At 43.4% G+C, this 21,449-nt stretch overlaps 1 protein-coding gene and 2 pseudogenes across 1 annotated transcript; all 3 read left to right on the top strand.

The window, feature by feature from the left end:
* Positions 1-12,026, top strand: LOC137891986 (probable serine/threonine-protein kinase tsuA; annotated as a pseudogene).
* A 2,077-nt stretch (positions 12,027-14,103) lies between these two features.
* On the top strand, positions 14,104-17,143 carry LOC137891985 (putative mediator of RNA polymerase II transcription subunit 26; annotated as a pseudogene).
* Positions 17,144-17,322: 179 nt separating this feature from the next.
* On the top strand, positions 17,323-20,432 carry LOC137891984 (GATA zinc finger domain-containing protein 15-like; the record flags this gene model as incomplete). The annotated part of the gene is made up of 3 exons (XM_068736863.1): positions 17,323-17,990; positions 18,062-18,943; positions 20,426-20,432. Coding segments are annotated over 3 exons (1,557 nt in total), but the record flags the coding sequence as incomplete, so codon positions are not given.
* Between the last annotated feature and the right edge of the window lie 1,017 nt (positions 20,433-21,449).

Raw genomic sequence — 21,449 nt, 5'->3', positions numbered from 1 at the left:
ATGCAACAACAGCTGCACCAGCTGCAACAACAACTACAGCTGTTGCAACAACCACATCTGCCGCAACTACCACAGCTGCCACAACAACAACAACAGCAGCAACAACAACAACTGCCCCAGCTGCAACAACTGCCCCAGCTACAACAACAACACCAGCAGCGGCAACAACTACTGTTGCCTCAACAACTACAGCAGCAGCAACAACCACAGCTGCCGCAACAACCACAGCTGCAACAACAACCCCAGGTGCAGCCACAACAACCACAGTTGCCCCAACAACTACAGCAGCTGCAACAACGACCACAGCTGCCTTACCAACAACTACAGCAGCAGCAGCAGCAACAACAACTGCCCCAGCTGCAACAACAACTGCACCAGCTGAAACAACAACTACAGCTGTTGCAACAACCACATCTGTCGCAACTACCACAGCTGCCACAACAACAACTACAGCATCAGCAACAACAACTGGCCCAGCTACAACAACAACACCAGCAGCTGTAGCAACTACAGTTGCCTCAACAACTACAGCAGCAGCAACAACCCCAGGTGCAGCCACAACAACCACAGTTGCCCAAACAACAACTACACCAGCAGCAACAACGTCCACAGCAGCTGCAACAACCACAGTTGCCCCAACAACTACAGCAGCAGCAGCAACAACAACTGCCCCAGATGCAACAACAACTGCACCAGCTGCAACAACAACTACAGCTGTTGCAACAACCACATCTGCCGCAACTACCACAGCTGCCACAACAACAACTACAGCAGCAGCAACAACAACTGCCCGAGCTGCAACAACTGGCCCAGCTACAACAACAACACCAGCAGCTGCAGCAACTACAGTTGCCTCAACAACTACAGCAACAGCAACAACCACAGCTGCCGCAACAACCACAGATGCCCCAACAACCACAGCTGCAACAACAACCCCAGATGCAGCCACAACAACCACAGTTGCCCCAACAACTACAGCAGCAGCAGCAACAACAACTGCCCCAGCTGCAACAACAACTGCACCAGCTGAAACAACAACTACAGCTGTTGCAACAACCACATCTGCCGCAACTACCACATCTGTCGCAACTACCACAGCTGGCACAACAACTACAGCAGCAGCAACAACAACTGCCCAAGCTGCAACAACTGCCCCAGCTACAACAACAACACCAGCAGCAGCAACAACAACTGCCCAAGCTGCAACAACTGCACCAGCTGCAACAACAACTACAGCTGTTGCAACAACCACATCTGCCGCAACTACCACAGCTGCCACAACAACAACTACAGCAGCAGCAACAACAACTGCCCCAGTTGCAACAACTGTCCCAGCTACAACAACAACACCAGCAGCTGTAGCAACTACAGTTGCCTCAACAACTACAGCAGCAGCAACCACAGCTGCCGTAACAACCACAGCTGCCCCAACAACCACAGCTGCAACAACAACCCCAGGTGCAGCCACAACAACCACAGTTGCCCAAACAACAACTACACCAGCAGCAACAATGTCCACAGCAGCTGCAACAACAACAACACCAGCAGCTGCAACAACCACAATTGCCCCAACAACTACAGCAGCCGCAACAACAACCACAGCTGCCTTAACAACAACTACAGCAGCAGCAACAACAACAACTGCCCCAGCTGCAACAACAACTGTACCAGCTGCAACAACTACAGCTGTTGCAACATCCACATCTGCCGCAACTACCACATCTGCCGCAACTACCACAGCTGCCACAACAACAAATACAGCAGCAGCAACAACTACAGCAGCCGCAACAACGACCACAGCTACCTTAACAACAACCCCAGCAGCAGCAACAACAACTGCACCAGCTGCAACAACCACAACTGCTGCAACAACCACAGCTGCCGCAACAACGACAACAGCTGCCGCAACAACCACAGCTGCCGCAACAACGACCACAGCTGCCGCAACAACCACAGCTCCCCAAACAACAACTACAGCAGCCACAACGACCACAGCTGCCTTAACAGCAACTACAGCAGCAGCAACAACAACTGCCCCAGTTGCAACAACAACCCCAGCAGCTGTAACAATCACAGCTGTTGCAACAACCATATCTGCCGCAACAACCACAGCTGCCCTAACAACAACTATACCATCAGCAACCACAACTGCACCAGCAACAACAACCCCAGCAGCAGCAACAACAACTGCACCAGCTGCAACAACCACAGCTGCCGCAACAACCACAGCTCCCCAAACAACAACTACACCAGCAGCAACAACAACCACAGCAGCTGCAACAACAACCCCAGGTTCAGCAACAACGACCACAGTTGCCCCAACAACCCCAGGTTTAGTCACAACCACAGTTGCCCCAACAACCCCAGGTGCAGCCACAACAACCACAGTTGCCCCAACAACCCCAGGTGCAGCCACAACAACCACAGTTGCTCCAACAACCCCAGGTGCAGCCACAACAACCACAGTTGCCCCAACAACCCCAGGTTCAGTCACAACAACCACAATTGCCCTAACAACAACTACACCGGCAGTAACAACGACCACAGCAGCTGCAACAACAACCCCAGGTGCAGCCACAACAACCACAGTTTCCCTAACAACAACTACACCAGCAGCAACAACGACCACAGTTGCCCCAACAACCCTAGGTTCAGCAATAACAACCACAGTTGCCCCAACAACCACAGGTGCAGCCACAACAACCACAGCTGCAACAACAACCCCAGGTGCAGCCACAACAACCACAGTTGCCCTAACAACAACTACACCAGCAGCAACAACGACCACAGTTGCCCCAACAACCCTAGGTTCAGCAACAACAACCACAGTTGCCCCAACAACCCCAGGTGCAGCCACAACAACCACAGCTGCAACAACAACCCCAGGTGCAGCTACAACAACCACTGTTGCCCAAACAACAACTACACCAGCAGCAACAACGACCACAGCAGCTGCAACAACTACCACATTAGCCCCAACAACAACAACCACATTAGCCCCAACAACAACAACCACATTAGCCCCAACAACAACTACACCAGCAGCAACAACGACCACAGCAGCTGCAACAACAACAACCACATTAGCCCCAACAACAACTACACCAGCAGCAACAACAACCACAGCAGCTGCTGCCTCCTCTGCAGTCATCAACAAAACAAGTTTCTTTTTCGTTGTAGCAATTGTTACAGCAGTTATTTGGAATTAACAACTGGACTGGAACAAGAGACTAAATACTGCCAACAGTTAGACGCTTTAAACATCAAGTGTTATTTATGAAGAGGCTGAAGAATTGAACTGTATTTAGTATCATTATTTAACATGCATACCTGTTATTTATATTATCTATTATATCTATTACATTATAAGAAGCTTTAACTCTGACTTTTGTTCTTTACAAATACAAAATTAATTTATGATCACGCTGATATTATGCACTGATGAAATGTTTATTGTTCTGACATAAGACGAGCAGAAATATAACTGTTACTGACATTGACAGAGAACCAAATGATTCTCACACTGTGTACAGATACAACAACATGAAGGAGGTATTTAATACCCATAGTTCAGTTCTTTGTATTCATTTGCATTACACTGTTAGGAGTTTATTGAATCTACACACTGTGCTGCATACTGTGACTGCTCCGTTGTCTTCATTTGGATATCCATGTTAATATGTAAAGTATTTAAAGTATTAAAGTGTGAAATGCAAAGAACACAAAGAGTTCCATGTATGTGGATGATGTGGTAATAGCCAACAAAGAAGTTTATTTATTGACATCACAGGGCATTCGTGAACAGTTTGGCAATTTTTCTTAAACAGCTGGACTGTGATTTGTTACGTGATAATAAATAAACTTTGATAAACTTTACTTCTGTTCATCCTTTCTTAACCTTACAAAGTGCTTTTAGTTGAAAAGAAAAGAGCACATTTAAAAGCAAAGACAAATACAGATCAATTAAGACAATGACAACATTTTTTTCTGTGATTATCTATATTTTGACGGACATATTATGTATTCTTATAACTTTACCTCTAAACTTTTCTCTGGTGTCACCAGCAGGTAGACATTTTACTTTTTTTACTGAAATATCTCCTCAACTATTAAATTATTTGTTGTTTAACTTCATACATCAAAGGTTTTTTGTTCACAAAGTATTCATTTGGCCACTCCTTCAGTTCAAATTGAATAAAATATTCACATATTTCATTTATGTCATCTTACTTGCTTTCTGCTTTATTCGAAGCTTCTGTATTGTCACAAGAAAACACCACGAAGCAAACTGCAAAGCATGCAGAGCAGTTGGAGTCAGACAAACCATGACTTCTATCACTAACGTTTTAAAGCATCAAATGCTCATACTAATAGAGAATACTTCTGTTGGTTGACTTGGCATCTATTGTATGCAATTAAAATAAACTTCATCATCGTTATTGTATTATCGGTTCATTATTTAATCATGGATATATTTTACCAATTTGCACCGGCGAATTCATTTTCCAACACAACATAATGTCACCAGAATGACATATTATCTTTTTTGTTTTCTAGCAAATGTTTTACAAAGTCTTCACTGAAATGAATTCAATTTGTTTTCCTGTAGAATAAATATTTTACAGAACTGTAGCATGATTAACATGTTCATTGTGTGTTTAATAGCACTTTACTTAAGTTAGGGGGAAATCATCGCATTGGTTGAATTATGCAAGGTCAACAGTAACTGAAGAAACAATGTGTTCACTTTATCAATGACCAGCAACAGACAGAAACACGACCCTTGACCTTTTGAATCTGACAGGCTCAACATGTGCTGCTTTTAGCCAATCGGCCCAGATTGAAGTAGAGAGAACTGATGTTAACAAGATGTTCAAGATGCACCGTTTAAAGACAAGTCCCTTTACCTCACTGAAATGCTACTTGTTTGGTAAATATAGGAAGAGTGACAATGACGAGTCATTAGTGATGAGGCGTAAAGCACTATGATGAACATGGTTTAACAGCAGCGTGACGATGAAGAATATCTCGTTAGTCGAGGGCAGACTTGAAGGTCGACTGCACAATAGTTCTACAGTTGGAGGATCAACAGACATCCTTTAACTATCCAAGAAGCCTAGTTTGACTTTTATCATGTTTGAGTCAAATGTTGAATATGATTCAAGCCAAATTACTAAATATTTGTATGACTCAGCAAGAGTAATGTGAGTGTTGTTAAGAATTCTAATGACGGGGAAGTCAGGGTCACTGGTGGAGGTGGAGAATACTATGTACTTGTTCTTTCCTGCATTTAAAACCAGTCTGTGGTTAAGGAGTGATAACTGGAAACCATCCAAGGCAGACTGAAGACGAGTCAGGTCTCGGGCTGGAGCGGTGCCTGGGGCATATAAAATAGTTTCATCAGCAAAAACTGGACATTGAATCATTAATTAGGAAGTATTTAGTTATTTATGTATATTGTAGACATCAATGACCCACCGATTTCCACTTATTAAAAATACAGATTTAAGTAGAAATAAAGTTGCTGCCTCAACAGATTCAGTATCAGACACAAATACCAGGCTCTTTGCACGACCCTCCATAGACTTGATGCAGAGTACGATTTATTTAATTCTGGTGTATTTCAGACCAAAGACACCAAAGTGAACACCACGTTAAAGTGTCTGCTCATTCTCGACAGAGTTACTACGTTCTCTCCTGAAGGTGTGGTACTACCACACGTACTAACATAAGAAAACAACTAAACAAGACATAGCTGCACAATGACGAAAAAGGTTGGTGAAGTCTTATCTGGAAGATAAACAAATATTTACGTCATAAATATCATCCCTAAAAATAAATCCAACGTCATATCTGAAAAGAATGTCCCTCAACAGGTTTCTAACTGCAGGATGAAAAAGACATTACTCAATTAGGGTGTGGCCACCACGCCTTAAAAGAACATACACAATTCATGTACGTCCTTGTTTACTGCCTGATGTCATCTTACCTGCTTTGTGAGGATATAAAAGCTGCTATTGGTTCAGTGGAGGACATCAACCAGCAAACAGCAAAGGACACTGAACAGGTGGAATCAGAGAGCATCACAACTTCAGTCACGGCAGCAAAGAGAAGTCAAGGCCAGACAAAATCTGTAAGTTTTTAATTTGTGAATATTTGTCCAATTTCAATTATTGTGAGTCGTATTTCCAGCCTTATTTGTATTATAATGTTATACAAGTACATATTTGTTGTTTATCATTGGTGTTACAGTTTTCTGTTCTCCTTGTGTAATTTATTATGACACTTATTTATTTAACAGCTAAAATATGTTATATGTTGATATTTGACAGTTGTATTTAACTTAACCCACTGCAGTAAGACTGTACAATAAATCACCTTGGGCCAAATCAATTGCAAAACCATAACACCGTTACTCTGTTTGGTTAAGTCTTTGCACTACTGTTGAGTTAGTTCATTTAATATTATTCTATTATTCATTTTATTTATTTTGCATTTTTATATCTAATAGTTGTACTCTGTTATTCTTCTTGTATATATTGTGAATTTGATGTTTTGATTTGATATTTAATATTTTTACTCTGTTTCTTTGATTGCTTTAATGTCATTAATTGCTGATGTAGCGAAAAATGTCCCCTTGCGGGATAATTAAATTAACTATATATCTATCTATTTCAAAAGTTTATTTAATTGACAAAAAAGCATGTTTTATTCCATAAACAGTGCAGATGCTAACACAACGACAATCCTAATTTGTAACGTTTAATTTTCCTCTCAATAAATGGCAGTAGTTAGTATTAACAGCTAACAAAGTATAATTGTCTTAAAGATGCAGTGAAATAATCACTGAAAGTAATACAACCTATTTAAACATTATGGTATCGATGACATGACATTTTGGTAAATCAGCGATTTACAACACTGCCTATGAATATCAATAACAGATGGTTTTAATTACAGATCTTACAAAATGTAGGAATTGTCAAAACACTATTTAGTTGTCATCACTGAATTGAATCTAAGAAACATCTGCTTTTAAATTTATAGAACAGAAAAGCACTTTCCCATGATGATGATGAAGATCTGTGTCGTCCTACTTCTGTGTATTGGTAAGTTTAAGTTATTGATTCTCAGTAAAAGATGCAATAAAAAATTGCAAATGTGGAATCCAAATTTCAAATTCTTACTGATTGATCCATTGTATTGCTGAATAGCATCAGGCAATGCACAGAGCTCAACAACCACGGTTGCCTCAACAACAACTACAGTAGCCGCAACAACCACAGCTGCCGCAACAACCACAGTTGCCTCAACAACTACAACACCAGCTGCAACAACGACCACATCAGATGCAACAACCACAGCGGCAGCCGCAACAACAACCACAGCTGCTTCACCAACAACTACAGCAGCCGCAGCAACGACCACAGCTGCAACAACAACCACAGCTGTTGCAACAACCACAGCAGCTGCAACAACAACTGCACCAGCTGCAACAACAACAGCTGTTGCAACAACCACAGCTGCCCAAACAACAACTACACCAGGAGCAACAACAACCACAGCTGCCCAAACAACAACTACACCAGGAGCAACAACAACCACAGCTGTAGTGGCAACAACCACAGTTGCAGCAACGGCACCAGCAGAAACAACGAACACAGCAGCTGCAACAACCCCAGCTGCAGCCACAACGACCACAGCAGCTGAAACAACTACAGTTGCTCCAACAACTACAGCAGCCTTAACAACGACCACAGCTGCCTTAACAACAACAACAGCAGCAACAATGGCACCAGCTGCAACAACAACCACAGCTGCAGCCACAACGACCACAGCAGCTGCAATAACTACAGTTGCCCCAACAACTACAGCAGCCTTAACAATGACCACAGCTGTCTTAACAACAACTACAGCAGCAGCAGCAACAACAACTGCCCCAGCTACAACAACAACACCAACAGCTGTAGCAACCACAGTTGCCTCAACAACTACAGCAACAGCAACAACCACAGCTGCCCCAACAACCACAGCTGCAAATACAACCCCAGGTGCAGCCACAACAACCACAGTTGCCCAAACAACAACTACACCAGCAGCAACAACGTCCACAGCAGCTGCAACAACAACACCAGCAGCTGCAACAACCACATCTGCCGCAACTAACACAGCTGCCCCAACAACCACAGCTGCAACAACAACCCCAGGTGCAGTAACAACAACCACAGTTGCCCAAACTACACCAGCAGCAACAACGTCCACAGCAGCTGCAACAACCACATTTGCCCAAACAACTACAGCAGCCGCAACAACAACCACAGCTGCCTTAACAACAACTACAGCAGCAGCAGCAACAACAACTGCCCCAGCTGCAACAACAACTGCACCAGCTGCAACAACAACTACAGCTGTTGCAACAACCACATCTGCCGCAACTACCACAGCTGCCACAACAACAACTACAGCAGCAGCAACAACCACAGTTGCCCCAACAAGTACAGCAGCCGCAACAACGACCACAGCTGCCTTAACAACTACAGCAGCAGCAGCAACAACAACTGCCCCAGCTGCAACAACAACTACAGCTGTTGCAACAACCACATCTGCTGCAACTACTACAGCTGCCACAACAACAACTACAGCAGCAGCAACAACAACTGCCCCAGCTGCAACAACAGCCCCAGCTACAACAACACCAGCAGCAGCAGCAACAACAGTTGCCTCAACAACTACAGCAGCAGCAACAACCACAGCTGCCACAACAACAACTACAGCAGCAGCAACAACAACTGCCCCAGCTACAACAACAACACCAGCAGCTGTAGCAACTACAGTTGCCTCAACAACTACAGCAGCAGCAACAACCACAGCTGCCGCAACAACAACAGCTGCCCCAACAACCACAGCTGCAACAACAACCCCAGGTGCAGCCACAACAACCACAATTGCCCAAACAACTACAGCAGCCGCAACAACGACCACAGCTGCCTTAACAACAACTACAGCAGCAGCAGCAACAACAACTGTCCCAGCTGCAACAACTGCACCAGCTGCAACAACTACAGCTGTTGCAACAACCATATCTGCCGCAACTACCACAGCTGCCACAACAACTACAGCAGCACCAACAACAACTGCCCCAGCTACAACAACACCAGCAGCTGCAGCAACTACAGTTGCCTCAACAACTACAGCAGCAGAAACAACCACAGCTGCCGCAACAACCACAGCTGCCCCAACAACCACAGCTGCAACAACAACCCCAGGTGCAGCCACAACAACCACAGTTGCCCCAATAACTACAGCAGCCGCAACAATGACCACAGCTGCCTTAACAACAACTACAGCAGCAGCAACAACAACTGCCCCAGCTGCAACAACAACTGCAGCTGTTGCAACAACCACATCTGCCGCAACTACCACATTTGCCGCAACTACCACATCTGCCGCAACTACCACAGCTGCCACAACAACAACTACAGCAGCAGCAACAACAACTGCCCCAGTTGCAACAACTGCCCCAGCTACAACAACAACACCAGCAGCTGTAGCAACTACAGTTGCCTCAACAACTACAGCAGCAGCAACCACAGCTGCCGTAACAACCACAGCTGCCCCAACAACCACAGCTGCAACAACAACCCCAGGTGCAGCCACAACAACCACAGTTGCCCAAACAACAACTACACCAGCAGCAACAATGTCCACAGCAGCTGCAACAACAACAACACCAGCAGCTGCAACAACCACAATTGCCCCAACAACTACAGCAGCCGCAACAACAACCACAGCTGCCTTAACAACAACTACAGCAGCAGCAACAACAACAACTGCCCCAGCTGCAACAACAACTGTACCAGCTGCAACAACTACAGCTGTTGCAACATCCACATCTGCCGCAACTACCACAGCTGCCACAACAACAACTACAGCAGCAGCAACAACTACAGCAGCCGCAACAACGACCACAGCTACCTTAACAACAACCCCAGCAGCAGCAACAACAACTGCACCAGCTGCAACAACCACAACTGCTGCAACAACCACAGCTGCCGCAACAACCACAGCTGCCGCAACAACGACCACAGCTGCCGCAACAACCACAGCTCCCCAAACAACAACTACAGCAGCCACAACGACCACAGCTGCCTTAACAGCAACTACAGCAGCAGCAACAACAACTGCCCCAGTTGCAACAACAACCCCAGCAGCTGTAACAATCACAGCTGTTGCAACAACCATATCTGCCGCAACAACCACAGCTGCCCTAACAACAACTATACCATCAGCAACCACAACTGCACCAGCAACAACAACCCCAGCAGCAGCAACAACAACTGCACCAGCTGCAACAACCACAGCTGCCGCAACAACCACAGCTCCCCAAACAACAACTACACCAGCAGCAACAACAACCACAGCAGCTGCAACAACAACCCCAGGTTCAGCAACAACGACCACAGTTGCCCCAACAACCCCAGGTTTAGTCACAACCACAGTTGCCCCAACAACCCCAGGTGCAGCCACAACAACCACAGTTGCCCCAACAACCCCAGGTGCAGCCACAACAACCACAGTTGCTCCAACAACCCCAGGTGCAGCCACAACAACCACAGTTGCCCCAACAACCCCAGGTTCAGTCACAACAACCACAATTGCCCTAACAACAACTACACCGGCAGTAACAACGACCACAGCAGCTGCAACAACAACCCCAGGTGCAGCCACAACAACCACAGTTTCCCTAACAACAACTACACCAGCAGCAACAACGACCACAGTTGCCCCAACAACCCTAGGTTCAGCAATAACAACCACAGTTGCCCCAACAACCACAGGTGCAGCCACAACAACCACAGCTGCAACAACAACCCCAGGTGCAGCCACAACAACCACAGTTGCCCTAACAACAACTACACCAGCAGCAACAACGACCACAGTTGCCCCAACAACCCTAGGTTCAGCAACAACAACCACAGTTGCCCCAACAACCCCAGGTGCAGCCACAACAACCACAGCTGCAACAACAACCCCAGGTGCAGCTACAACAACCACTGTTGCCCAAACAACAACTACACCAGCAGCAACAACGACCACAGCAGCTGCAACAACTACCACATTAGCCCCAACAACAACAACCACATTAGCCCCAACAACAACAACCACATTAGCCCCAACAACAACTACACCAGCAGCAACAACGACCACAGCAGCTGCAACAACAACAACCACATTAGCCCCAACAACAACTACACCAGCAGCAACAACAACCACAGCAGCTGCTGCCTCCTCTGCAGTCATCAACAAAACAAGTTTCTTTTTCGTTGTAGCAATTGTTACAGCAGTTATTTGGAATTAACAACTGGACTGGAACAAGAGACTAAATACTGCCAACAGTTAGACGCTTTAAACATCAAGTGTTATTTATGAAGAGGCTGAAGAATTGAACTGTATTTAGTATCATTATTTAACATGCATACCTGTTATTTATATTATCTATTATATCTATTACATTATAAGAAGCTTTAACTCTGACTTTTGTTCTTTACAAATACAAAATTAATTTATGATCACGCTGATATTATGCACTGATGAAATGTTTATTGTTCTGACATAAGACGAGCAGAAATATAACTGTTACTGACATTGACAGAGAACCAAATGATTCTCACACTGTGTACAGATACAACAACATGAAGGAGGTATTTAATACCCATAGTTCAGTTCTTTGTATTCATTTGCATTACACTGTTAGGAGTTTATTGAATCTACACACTGTGCTGCATACTGTGACTGCTCCGTTGTCTTCATTTGGATATCCATGTTAATATGTAAAGTATTTAAAGTATTAAAGTGTGAAATGCAAAGAACACAAAGAGTTCCATGTATGTGGATGATGTGGTAATAGCCAACAAAGAAGTTTATTTATTGACATCACAGGGCATTCGTGAACAGTTTGGCAATTTTTCTTAAACAGCTGGACTGTGATTTGTTACGTGATAATAAATAAACTTTGATAAACTTTACTTCTGTTCATCCTTTCTTAACCTTACAAAGTGCTTTTAGTTGAAAAGAAAAGAGCACATTTAAAAGCAAAGACAAATACAGATCAATTAAGACAATGACAACATTTTTTTCTGTGATTATCTATATTTTGACGGACATATTATGTATTCTTATAACTTTACCTCTAAACTTTTCTCTGGTGTCACCAGCAGGTAGACATTTTACTTTTTTTACTGAAATATCTCCTCAACTATTAAATTATTTGTTGTTTAACTTCATACATCAAAGGTTTTTTGTTCACAAAGTATTCATTTGGCCACTCCTTCAGTTCAAATTGAATAAAATATTCACATATTTCATTTATGTCATCTTACTTGCTTTCTGCTTTATTCGAAGCTTCTGTATTGTCACAAGAAAACACCACGAAGCAAACTGCAAAGCATGCAGAGCAGTTGGAGTCAGACAAACCATGACTTCTATCACTAACGTTTTAAAGCATCAAATGCTCATACTAATAGAGAATACTTCTGTTGGTTGACTTGGCATCTATTGTATGCAATTAAAATAAACTTCATCATCGTTATTGTATTATCGGTTCATTATTTAATCATGGATATATTTTACCAATTTGCACCGGCGAATTCATTTTCCAACACAACATAATGTCACCAGAATGACATATTATCTTTTTTGTTTTCTAGCAAATGTTTTACAAAGTCTTCACTGAAATGAATTCAATTTGTTTTCCTGTAGAATAAATATTTTACAGAACTGAAGCATGATTAACATGTTCATTGTGTGTTTAATAGCACTTTACTTAAGTTAGGGGGAAATCATCGCATTGGTTGAATTATGCAAGGTCAACAGTAACTGAAGAAACAATGTGTTCACTTTATCAATGACCAGCAACAGACAGAAACACGACCCTTGACCTTTTGAATCTGACAGGCTCAACATGTGCTGCTTTTAGCCAATCGGCCCAGATTGAAGTAGAGAGAACTGATGTTAACAAGATGTTCAAGATGCACCGTTTAAAGACAAGTCCCTTTACCTCACTGAAATGCTACTTGTTTGGTAAATATAGGAAGAGTGACAATGACGAGTCATTAGTGATGAGGCGTAAAGCACTATGATGAACATGGTTTAACAGCAGCGTGACGATGAAGAATATCTCGTTAGTCGAGGGCAGACTTGAAGGTCGACTGCACAATAGTTCTACAGTTGGAGGATCAACAGACATCCTTTAACTATCCAAGAAGCCTAGTTTGACTTTTATCATGTTTGAGTCAAATGTTGAATATGATTCAAGCCAAATTACTAAATATTTGTATGACTCAGCAAGAGTAATGTGAGTGTTGTTAAGAATTCTAATGACGGGGAAGTCAGGGTCACTGGTGGAGGTGGAGAATACTATGTACTTGTTCTTTCCTGCATTTAAAACCAGTCTGTGGTTAAGGAGTGATAACTGGAAACCATCCAAGGCAGACTGAAGACGAGTCAGGTCTCGGGCTGGAGCGGTGCCTGGGGCATATAAAATAGTTTCATCAGCAAAAACTGGACATTGAATCATTAATTAGGAAGTATTTAGTTATTTATGTATATTGTAGACATCAATGACCCACCGATTTCCACTTATTAAAAATACAGATTTAAGTAGAAATAAAGTTGCTGCCTCAACAGATTCAGTATCAGACACAAATACCAGGCTCTTTGCACGACCCTCCATAGACTTGATGCAGAGTACGATTTATTTAATTCTGGTGTATTTCAGACCAAAGACACCAAAGTGAACACCACGTTAAAGTGTCTGCTCATTCTCGACAGAGTTACTACGTTCTCTCCTGAAGGTGTGGTACTACCACACGTACTAACATAAGAAAACAACTAAACAAGACATAGCTGCACAATGACGAAAAAGGTTGGTGAAGTCTTATCTGGAAGATAAACAAATATTTACGTCATAAATATCATCCCTAAAAATAAATCCAACGTCATATCTGAAAAGAATGTCCCTCAACAGGTTTCTAACTGCAGGATGAAAAAGACATTACTCAATTAGGGTGTGGCCACCACGCCTTAAAAGAACATACACAATTCATGTACGTCCTTGTTTACTGCCTGATGTCATCTTACCTGCTTTGTGAGGATATAAAAGCTGCTATTGGTTCAGTGGAGGACATCAACCAGCAAACAGCAAAGGACACTGAACAGGTGGAATCAGAGAGCATCACAACTTCAGTCACGGCAGCAAAGAGAAGTCAAGGCCAGACAAAATCTGTAAGTTTTTAATTTGTGAATATTTGTCCAATTTCAATTATTGTGAGTCGTATTTCCAGCCTTATTTGTATTATAATGTTATACAAGTACATATTTGTTGTTTATCATTGGTGTTACAGTTTTCTGTTCTCCTTGTGTAATTTATTATGACACTTATTTATTTAACAGCTAAAATATGTTATATGTTGATATTTGACAGTTGTATTTAACTTAACCCACTGCAGTAAGACTGTACAATAAATCACCTTGGGCCAAATCAATTGCAAAACCATAACACCGTTACTCTGTTTGGTTAAGTCTTTGCACTACTGTTGAGTTAGTTCATTTAATATTATTCTATTATTCATTTTATTTATTTTGCATTTTTATATCTAATAGTTGTACTCTGTTATTCTTCTTGTATATATTGTGAATTTGATGTTTTGATTTGATATTTAATATTTTTACTCTGTTTCTTTGATTGCTTTAATGTCATTAATTGCTGATGTAGCGAAAAATGTCCCCTTGCGGGATAATTAAATTAACTATATATCTATCTATTTCAAAAGTTTATTTAATTGACAAAAAAGCATGTTTTATTCCATAAACAGTGCAGATGCTAACACAACGACAATCCTAATTTGTAACGTTTAATTTTCCTCTCAATAAATGGCAGTAGTTAGTATTAACAGCTAACAAAGTATAATTGTCTTAAAGATGCAGTGAAATAATCACTGAAAGTAATACAACCTATTTAAACATTATGGTATCGATGACATGACATTTTGGTAAATCAGCGATTTACAACACTGCCTATGAATATCAATAACAGATGGTTTTAATTACAGATCTTACAAAATGTAGGAATTGTCAAAACACTATTTAGTTGTCATCACTGAATTGAATCTAAGAAACATCTGCTTTTAAATTTATAGAACAGAAAAGCACTTTCCCATGATGATGATGAAGATCTGTGTCGTCCTACTTCTGTGTATTGGTAAGTTTAAGTTATTGATTCTCAGTAAAAGATGCAATAAAAAATTGCAAATGTGGAATCCAAATTTCAAATTCTTACTGATTGATCCATTGTATTGCTGAATAGCATCAGGCAATGCACAGAGCTCAACAACCACGGTTGCCTCAACAACAACTACAGTAGCCGCAACAACCACAGCTGCCGCAACAACCACAGTTGCCTCAACAACTACAACACCAGCTGCAACAACGACCACATCAGATGCAACAACCACAGCGGCAGCCGCAACAACAACCACAGCTGCTTCACCAACAACTACAGCAGCCGCAGCAACGACCACAGCTGCAACAACAACCACAGCTGTTGCAACAACCACAGCAGCTGCAACAACAACTGCACCAGCTGCAACAACAACAGCTGTTGCAACAACCACAGCTGCCCAAACAACAACTACACCAGGAGCAACAACAACCACAGCTGCCCAAACAACAACTACACCAGGAGCAACAACAACCACAGCTGTAGTGGCAACAACCACAGTTGCAGCAACGGCACCAGCAGAAACAACGAACACAGCAGCTGCAACAACCCCAGCTGCAGCCACAACGACCACAGCAGCTGAAACAACTACAGTTGCTCCAACAACTACAGCAGCCTTAACAACGACCACAGCTGCCTTAACAACAACAACAGCAGCAACAATGGCACCAGCTGCAACAACAACCACAGCTGCAGCCACAACGACCACAGCAGCTGCAATAACTACAGTTGCCCCAACAACTACAGCAGCCTTAACAATGACCACAGCTGTCTTAACAACAACTACAGCAGCAGCAGCAACAACAACTGCCCCAGCTACAACAACAACACCAACAGCTGTAGCAACCACAGTTGCCTCAACAACTACAGCAACAGCAACAACCACAGCTGCCCCAACAACCACAGCTGCAAATACAACCCCAGGTGCAGCCACAACAACCACAGTTGCCCAAACAACAACTACACCAGCAGCAACAACGTCCACAGCAGCTGCAACAACAACACCAGCAGCTGCAACAACCACATCTGCCGCAACTAACACAGCTGCCCCAACAACCACAGCTGCAACAACAACCCCAGGTGCAGTAACAACAACCACAGTTGCCCAAACTACACCAGCAGCAACAACGTCCACAGCAGCTGCAACAACCACATTTGCCCAAACAACTACAGCAGCCGCAACAACAACCACAGCTGCCTTAACAACAACTACAGCAGCAGCAGCAACAACAACTGCCCCAGCTGCAACAACAACTGCACCAGCTGCAACAACAACTACAGCTGTTGCAACAACCACATCTGCCGCAACTACCACAGCTGCCACAACAACAACTACAGCAGCAGCAACAACCACAGTTGCCCCAACAAGTACAGCAGCCGCAACAACGACCACAGCTGCCTTAACAACTACAGCAGCAGCAGCAACAACAACTGCCCCAGCTGCAACAACAACTACAGCTGTTGCAACAACCACATCTGCTGCAACTACTACAGCTGCCACAACAACAACTACAGCAGCAGCAACAACAACTGCCCCAGCTGCAACAACAGCCCCAGCTACAACAACACCAGCAGCAGCAGCAACAACAGTTGCCTCAACAACTACAGCAGCAGCAACAACCACAGCTGCCACAACAACAACTACAGCAGCAGCAACAACAACTGCCCCAGCTACAACAACAACACCAGCAGCTGTAGCAACTACAGTTGCCTCAACAACTACAGCAGCAGCAACAACCACAGCTGCCGCAACAACAACAGCTGCCCCAACAACCACAGCTGCAACAACAACCCCAGGTGCAGCCACAACAACCACAATTGCCCAAACAACTACAGCAGCCGCAACAACGACCACAGCTGCCTTAACAACAACTACAGCAGCAGCAGCAACAACAACTGTCCCAGCTGCAACAACTGCACCAGCTGCAACAACTACAGCTGTTGCAACAACCATATCTGCCGCAACTACCACAGCTGCCACAACAACTACAGCAGCACCAACAACAACTGCCCCAGCTACAACAACACCAGCAGCTGCAGCAACTACAGTTGCCTCAACAACTACAGCAGCAGAAACAACCACAGCTGCCGCAACAACCACAGCTGCCCCAACAACCACAGCTGCAACAACAACCCCAGGTGCAGCCACAACAACCACAGTTGCCCCAATAACTACAGCAGCCGCAACAATGACCACAGCTGCCTTAACAACAACTACAGCAGCAGCAACAACAACTGCCCCAGCTGCAACAACAACTGCAGCTGTTGCAACAACCACATCTGCCGCAACTACCACATTTGCCGCAACTACCACATCTGCCGCAACTACCACAGCTGCCACAACAACAACTACAGCAGCAGCAACAACAACTGCCCCAGTTGCAACAACTGCCCCAGCTACAACAACAACACCAGCAGCTGTAGCAACTACAGTTGCCTCAACAACTACAGCAGCAGCAACCACAGCTGCCGTAACAACCACAGCTGCCCCAACAACCACAGCTGCAACAACAACCCCAGGTGCAGCCACAACAACCACAGTTGCCCAAACAACAACTACACCAGCAGCAACAATGTCCACAGCAGCTGCAACAACAACAACACCAGCAGCTGCAACAACCACAATTGCCCCAACAACTACAGCAGCCGCAACAACAACCACAGCTGCCTTAACAACAACTACAGCAGCAGCAACAACAACAACTGCCCCAGCTGCAACAACAACTGTACCAGCTGCAACAACTACAGCTGTTGCAACATCCACATCTGCCGCAACTACCACAGCTGCCACAACAACAACTACAGCAGCAGCAACAACTACAGCAGCCGCAACAACGACCACAGCTACCTTAACAACAACCCCAGCAGCAGCAACAACAACTGCACCAGCTGCAACAACCACAACTGCTGCAACAACCACAGCTGCCGCAACAACCACAGCTGCCGCAACAACGACCACAGCTGCCGCAACAACCACAGCTCCCCAAACAACAACTACAGCAGCCACAACGACCACAGCTGCCTTAACAGCAACTACAGCAGCAGCAACAACAACTGCCCCAGTTGCAACAACAACCCCAGCAGCTGTAACAATCACAGCTGTTGCAACAACCATATCTGCCGCAACAACCACAGCTGCCCTAACAACAACTATACCATCAGCAACCACAACTGCACCAGCAACAACAACCCCAGCAGCAGCAACAACAACTGCACCAGCTGCAACAACCACAGCTGCCGCAACAACCACAGCTCCCCAAACAACAACTACACCAGCAGCAACAACAACCACAGCAGCTGCAACAACAACCCCAGGTTCAGCAACAACGACCACAGTTGCCCCAACAACCCCAGGTTTAGTCACAACCACAGTTGCCCCAACAACCCCAGGTGCAGCCACAACAACCACAGTTGCCCCAACAACCCCAGGTGCAGCCACAAAAACCACAGTTGCTCCAACAACCCCAGGTGCAGCCACAACAACCACAGTTGCCCCAACAACCCCAGGTGCAGCCACAACAACCACAGTTTCCCTAACAACAACTACACCAGCAGCAACAACGACCACAGTTGCCCCAACAACCCTAGGTTCAGCAATAACAACCACAGTTGCCCCAACAACCACAGGTGCAGCCACAACAACCACAGCTGCAACAACAACCCCAGGTGCAGCCACAACAACCACAGTTGCCCTAACAACAACTACACCAGCAGCAACAACGACCACAGTTGCCCCAACAACCCTAGGTTCAGCAACAACAACCACAGTTGCCCCAACAACCCCAGGTGCAGCCACAACAACCACAGCTGCAACAACAACCCCAGGTGCAGCTACAACAACCACTGTTGCCCAAACAACAACTACACCAGCAGCAACAACGACCACAGCAGCTGCAACAACTACCACATTAGCCCCAACAACAACAACCACATTAGCCCCAACAACAACAACCACATTAGCCCCAACAACAACAACCACATTAGCCCCAACAACAACAACCACATTAGCCCCAACAACAACTACCACATTAGCCCCAACAACAACAACCACATTAGCCCCAACAACAACAACCACATTAGCCCCAACAACAACAACCACATTAGCCCCAACAACAACTACACCAGCAGCAACAACGACCACAGCAGCTGCAACAACAACAACCACATTAGCCCCAACAACAACTACACCAGCAGCAACAACAACCACAGCAGCTGCTGCCTCCTCTGCAGTCATCAACAAAACAAGTTTCTTTTTCGTTGTAGCAATTGTTACAGCAGTTATTTGGAATTAACAACTGGACTGGAACAAGAGACTAAATACTGCCAACAGTTAGACGCTTTAAACATCAAGTGTTATTTATGAAGAGGCTGAAGAATTGAACTGTATTTAGTATCATTATTTAACATGCATACCTGTTATTTATATTATCTATTATATCTATTACATTATAAGAAGCTTTAACTCTGACTTTTGTTCTTTACAAATACAAAATTAATTTATGATCACGCTGATATTATGCACTGATGAAATGTTTATTGTTCTGACATAAGACGAGCAGAAATATAACTGTTACTGACATTGACAGAGAACCAAATGATTCTCACACTGTGTACAGATACAACAACATGAAGGAGGTATTTAATACCCATAGTTCAGTTCTTTGTATTCATTTGCATTACACTGTTAGGAGTTTATTGAATCTACACACTGTGCTGCATACTGTGACTGCTCCGTTGTCTTCATTTGGATATCCATGTTAATATGTAAAGTATTTAAAGTATTAAAGTGTGAAATGCAAAGAACACAAAGAGTTCCATGTATGTGGATGATGTGGTAATAGCCAACAAAGAAGTTTATTTATTGACATCACAGGGCATTCGTGAACAGTTTGGCAATTTTTCTTAAACAGCTGGACTGTGATTTGTTACGTGATAATAAATAAACTTTGATAAACTTTACTTCTGTTCATCCTTTCTTAACCTTACAAAGTGCTTTTAGTTGAAAAGAAAAGAGCACATTTAAAAGCAAAGACAAATACAGATCAATTAAGACAATGACAACATTTTTTTCTGTGATTATCTATATTTTGACGGACATATTATGTATTCTTATAACTTTACCTCTAAACTTTTCTCTGGTGTCACCAGCAGGTAGACATTTTACTTTTTTTACTGAAATATCTCCTCAACTATTAAATTATTTGTTGTTTAACTTCATACATCAAAGGTTTTTTGTTCACAAAGTATTCATTTGGCCACTCCTTCAGTTCAAATTGAATAAAATATTCACATATTTCATTTATGTCATCTTACTTGCTTTCTGCTTTATTCGAAGCTTCTGTATTGTCACAAGAAAACACCACGAAGCAAACTGCAAAGCATGCAGAGCAGTTGGAGTCAGACAAACCATGACTTCTATCACTAACGTTTTAAAGCATCAAATGCTCATACTAATAGAGAATACTTCTGTTGGTTGACTTGGCATCTATTGTATGCAATTAAAATAAACTTCATCATCGTTATTGTATTATCGGTTCATTATTTAATCATGGATATATTTTACCAATTTGCACCGGCGAATTCATTTTCCAACACAACATAATGTCACCAGAATGACATATTATCTTTTTTGTTTTCTAGCAAATGTTTTACAAAGTCTTCACTGAAATGAATTCAATTTGTTTTCCTGTAGAATAAATATTTTACAGAACTGAAGCATGATTAACATGTTCATTGTGTGTTTAATAGCACTTTACTTAAGTTAGGGGGAAATCATCGCATTGGTTGAATTATGCAAGGTCAACAGTAACTGAAGAAACAATGTGTTCACTTTATCAATGACCAGCAACAGACAGAAACACGACCCTTGACCTTTTGAATCTGACAGGCTCAACATGTGCTGCTTTTAGCCAATCGGCCCAGATTGAAGTAGAGAGAACTGATGTTAACAAGATGTTCAAGATGCACCGTTTAAAGACAAGTCCCTTTACCTCACTGAAATGCTACTTGTTTGGTAAATATAGGAAGAGTGACAATGACGAGTCATTAGTGATGAGGCGTAAAGCACTATGATGAACATGGTTTAACAGCAGCGTGACGATGAAGAATATCTCGTTAGTCGAGGGCAGACTTGAAGGTCGACTGCACAATAGTTCTACAGTTGGAGGATCAA

This window comes from Cebidichthys violaceus, unplaced genomic scaffold (genome assembly GCF_023349555.1).
Source record: "Cebidichthys violaceus isolate CVI_PGR_0920_01 unplaced genomic scaffold, fCebVio1.0.p SCAF_73, whole genome shotgun sequence".
Taxonomy (NCBI): domain Eukaryota; kingdom Metazoa; phylum Chordata; class Actinopteri; order Perciformes; family Stichaeidae; genus Cebidichthys; species Cebidichthys violaceus.
This window is presented reverse-complemented; position numbering and strand designations above follow the sequence as displayed.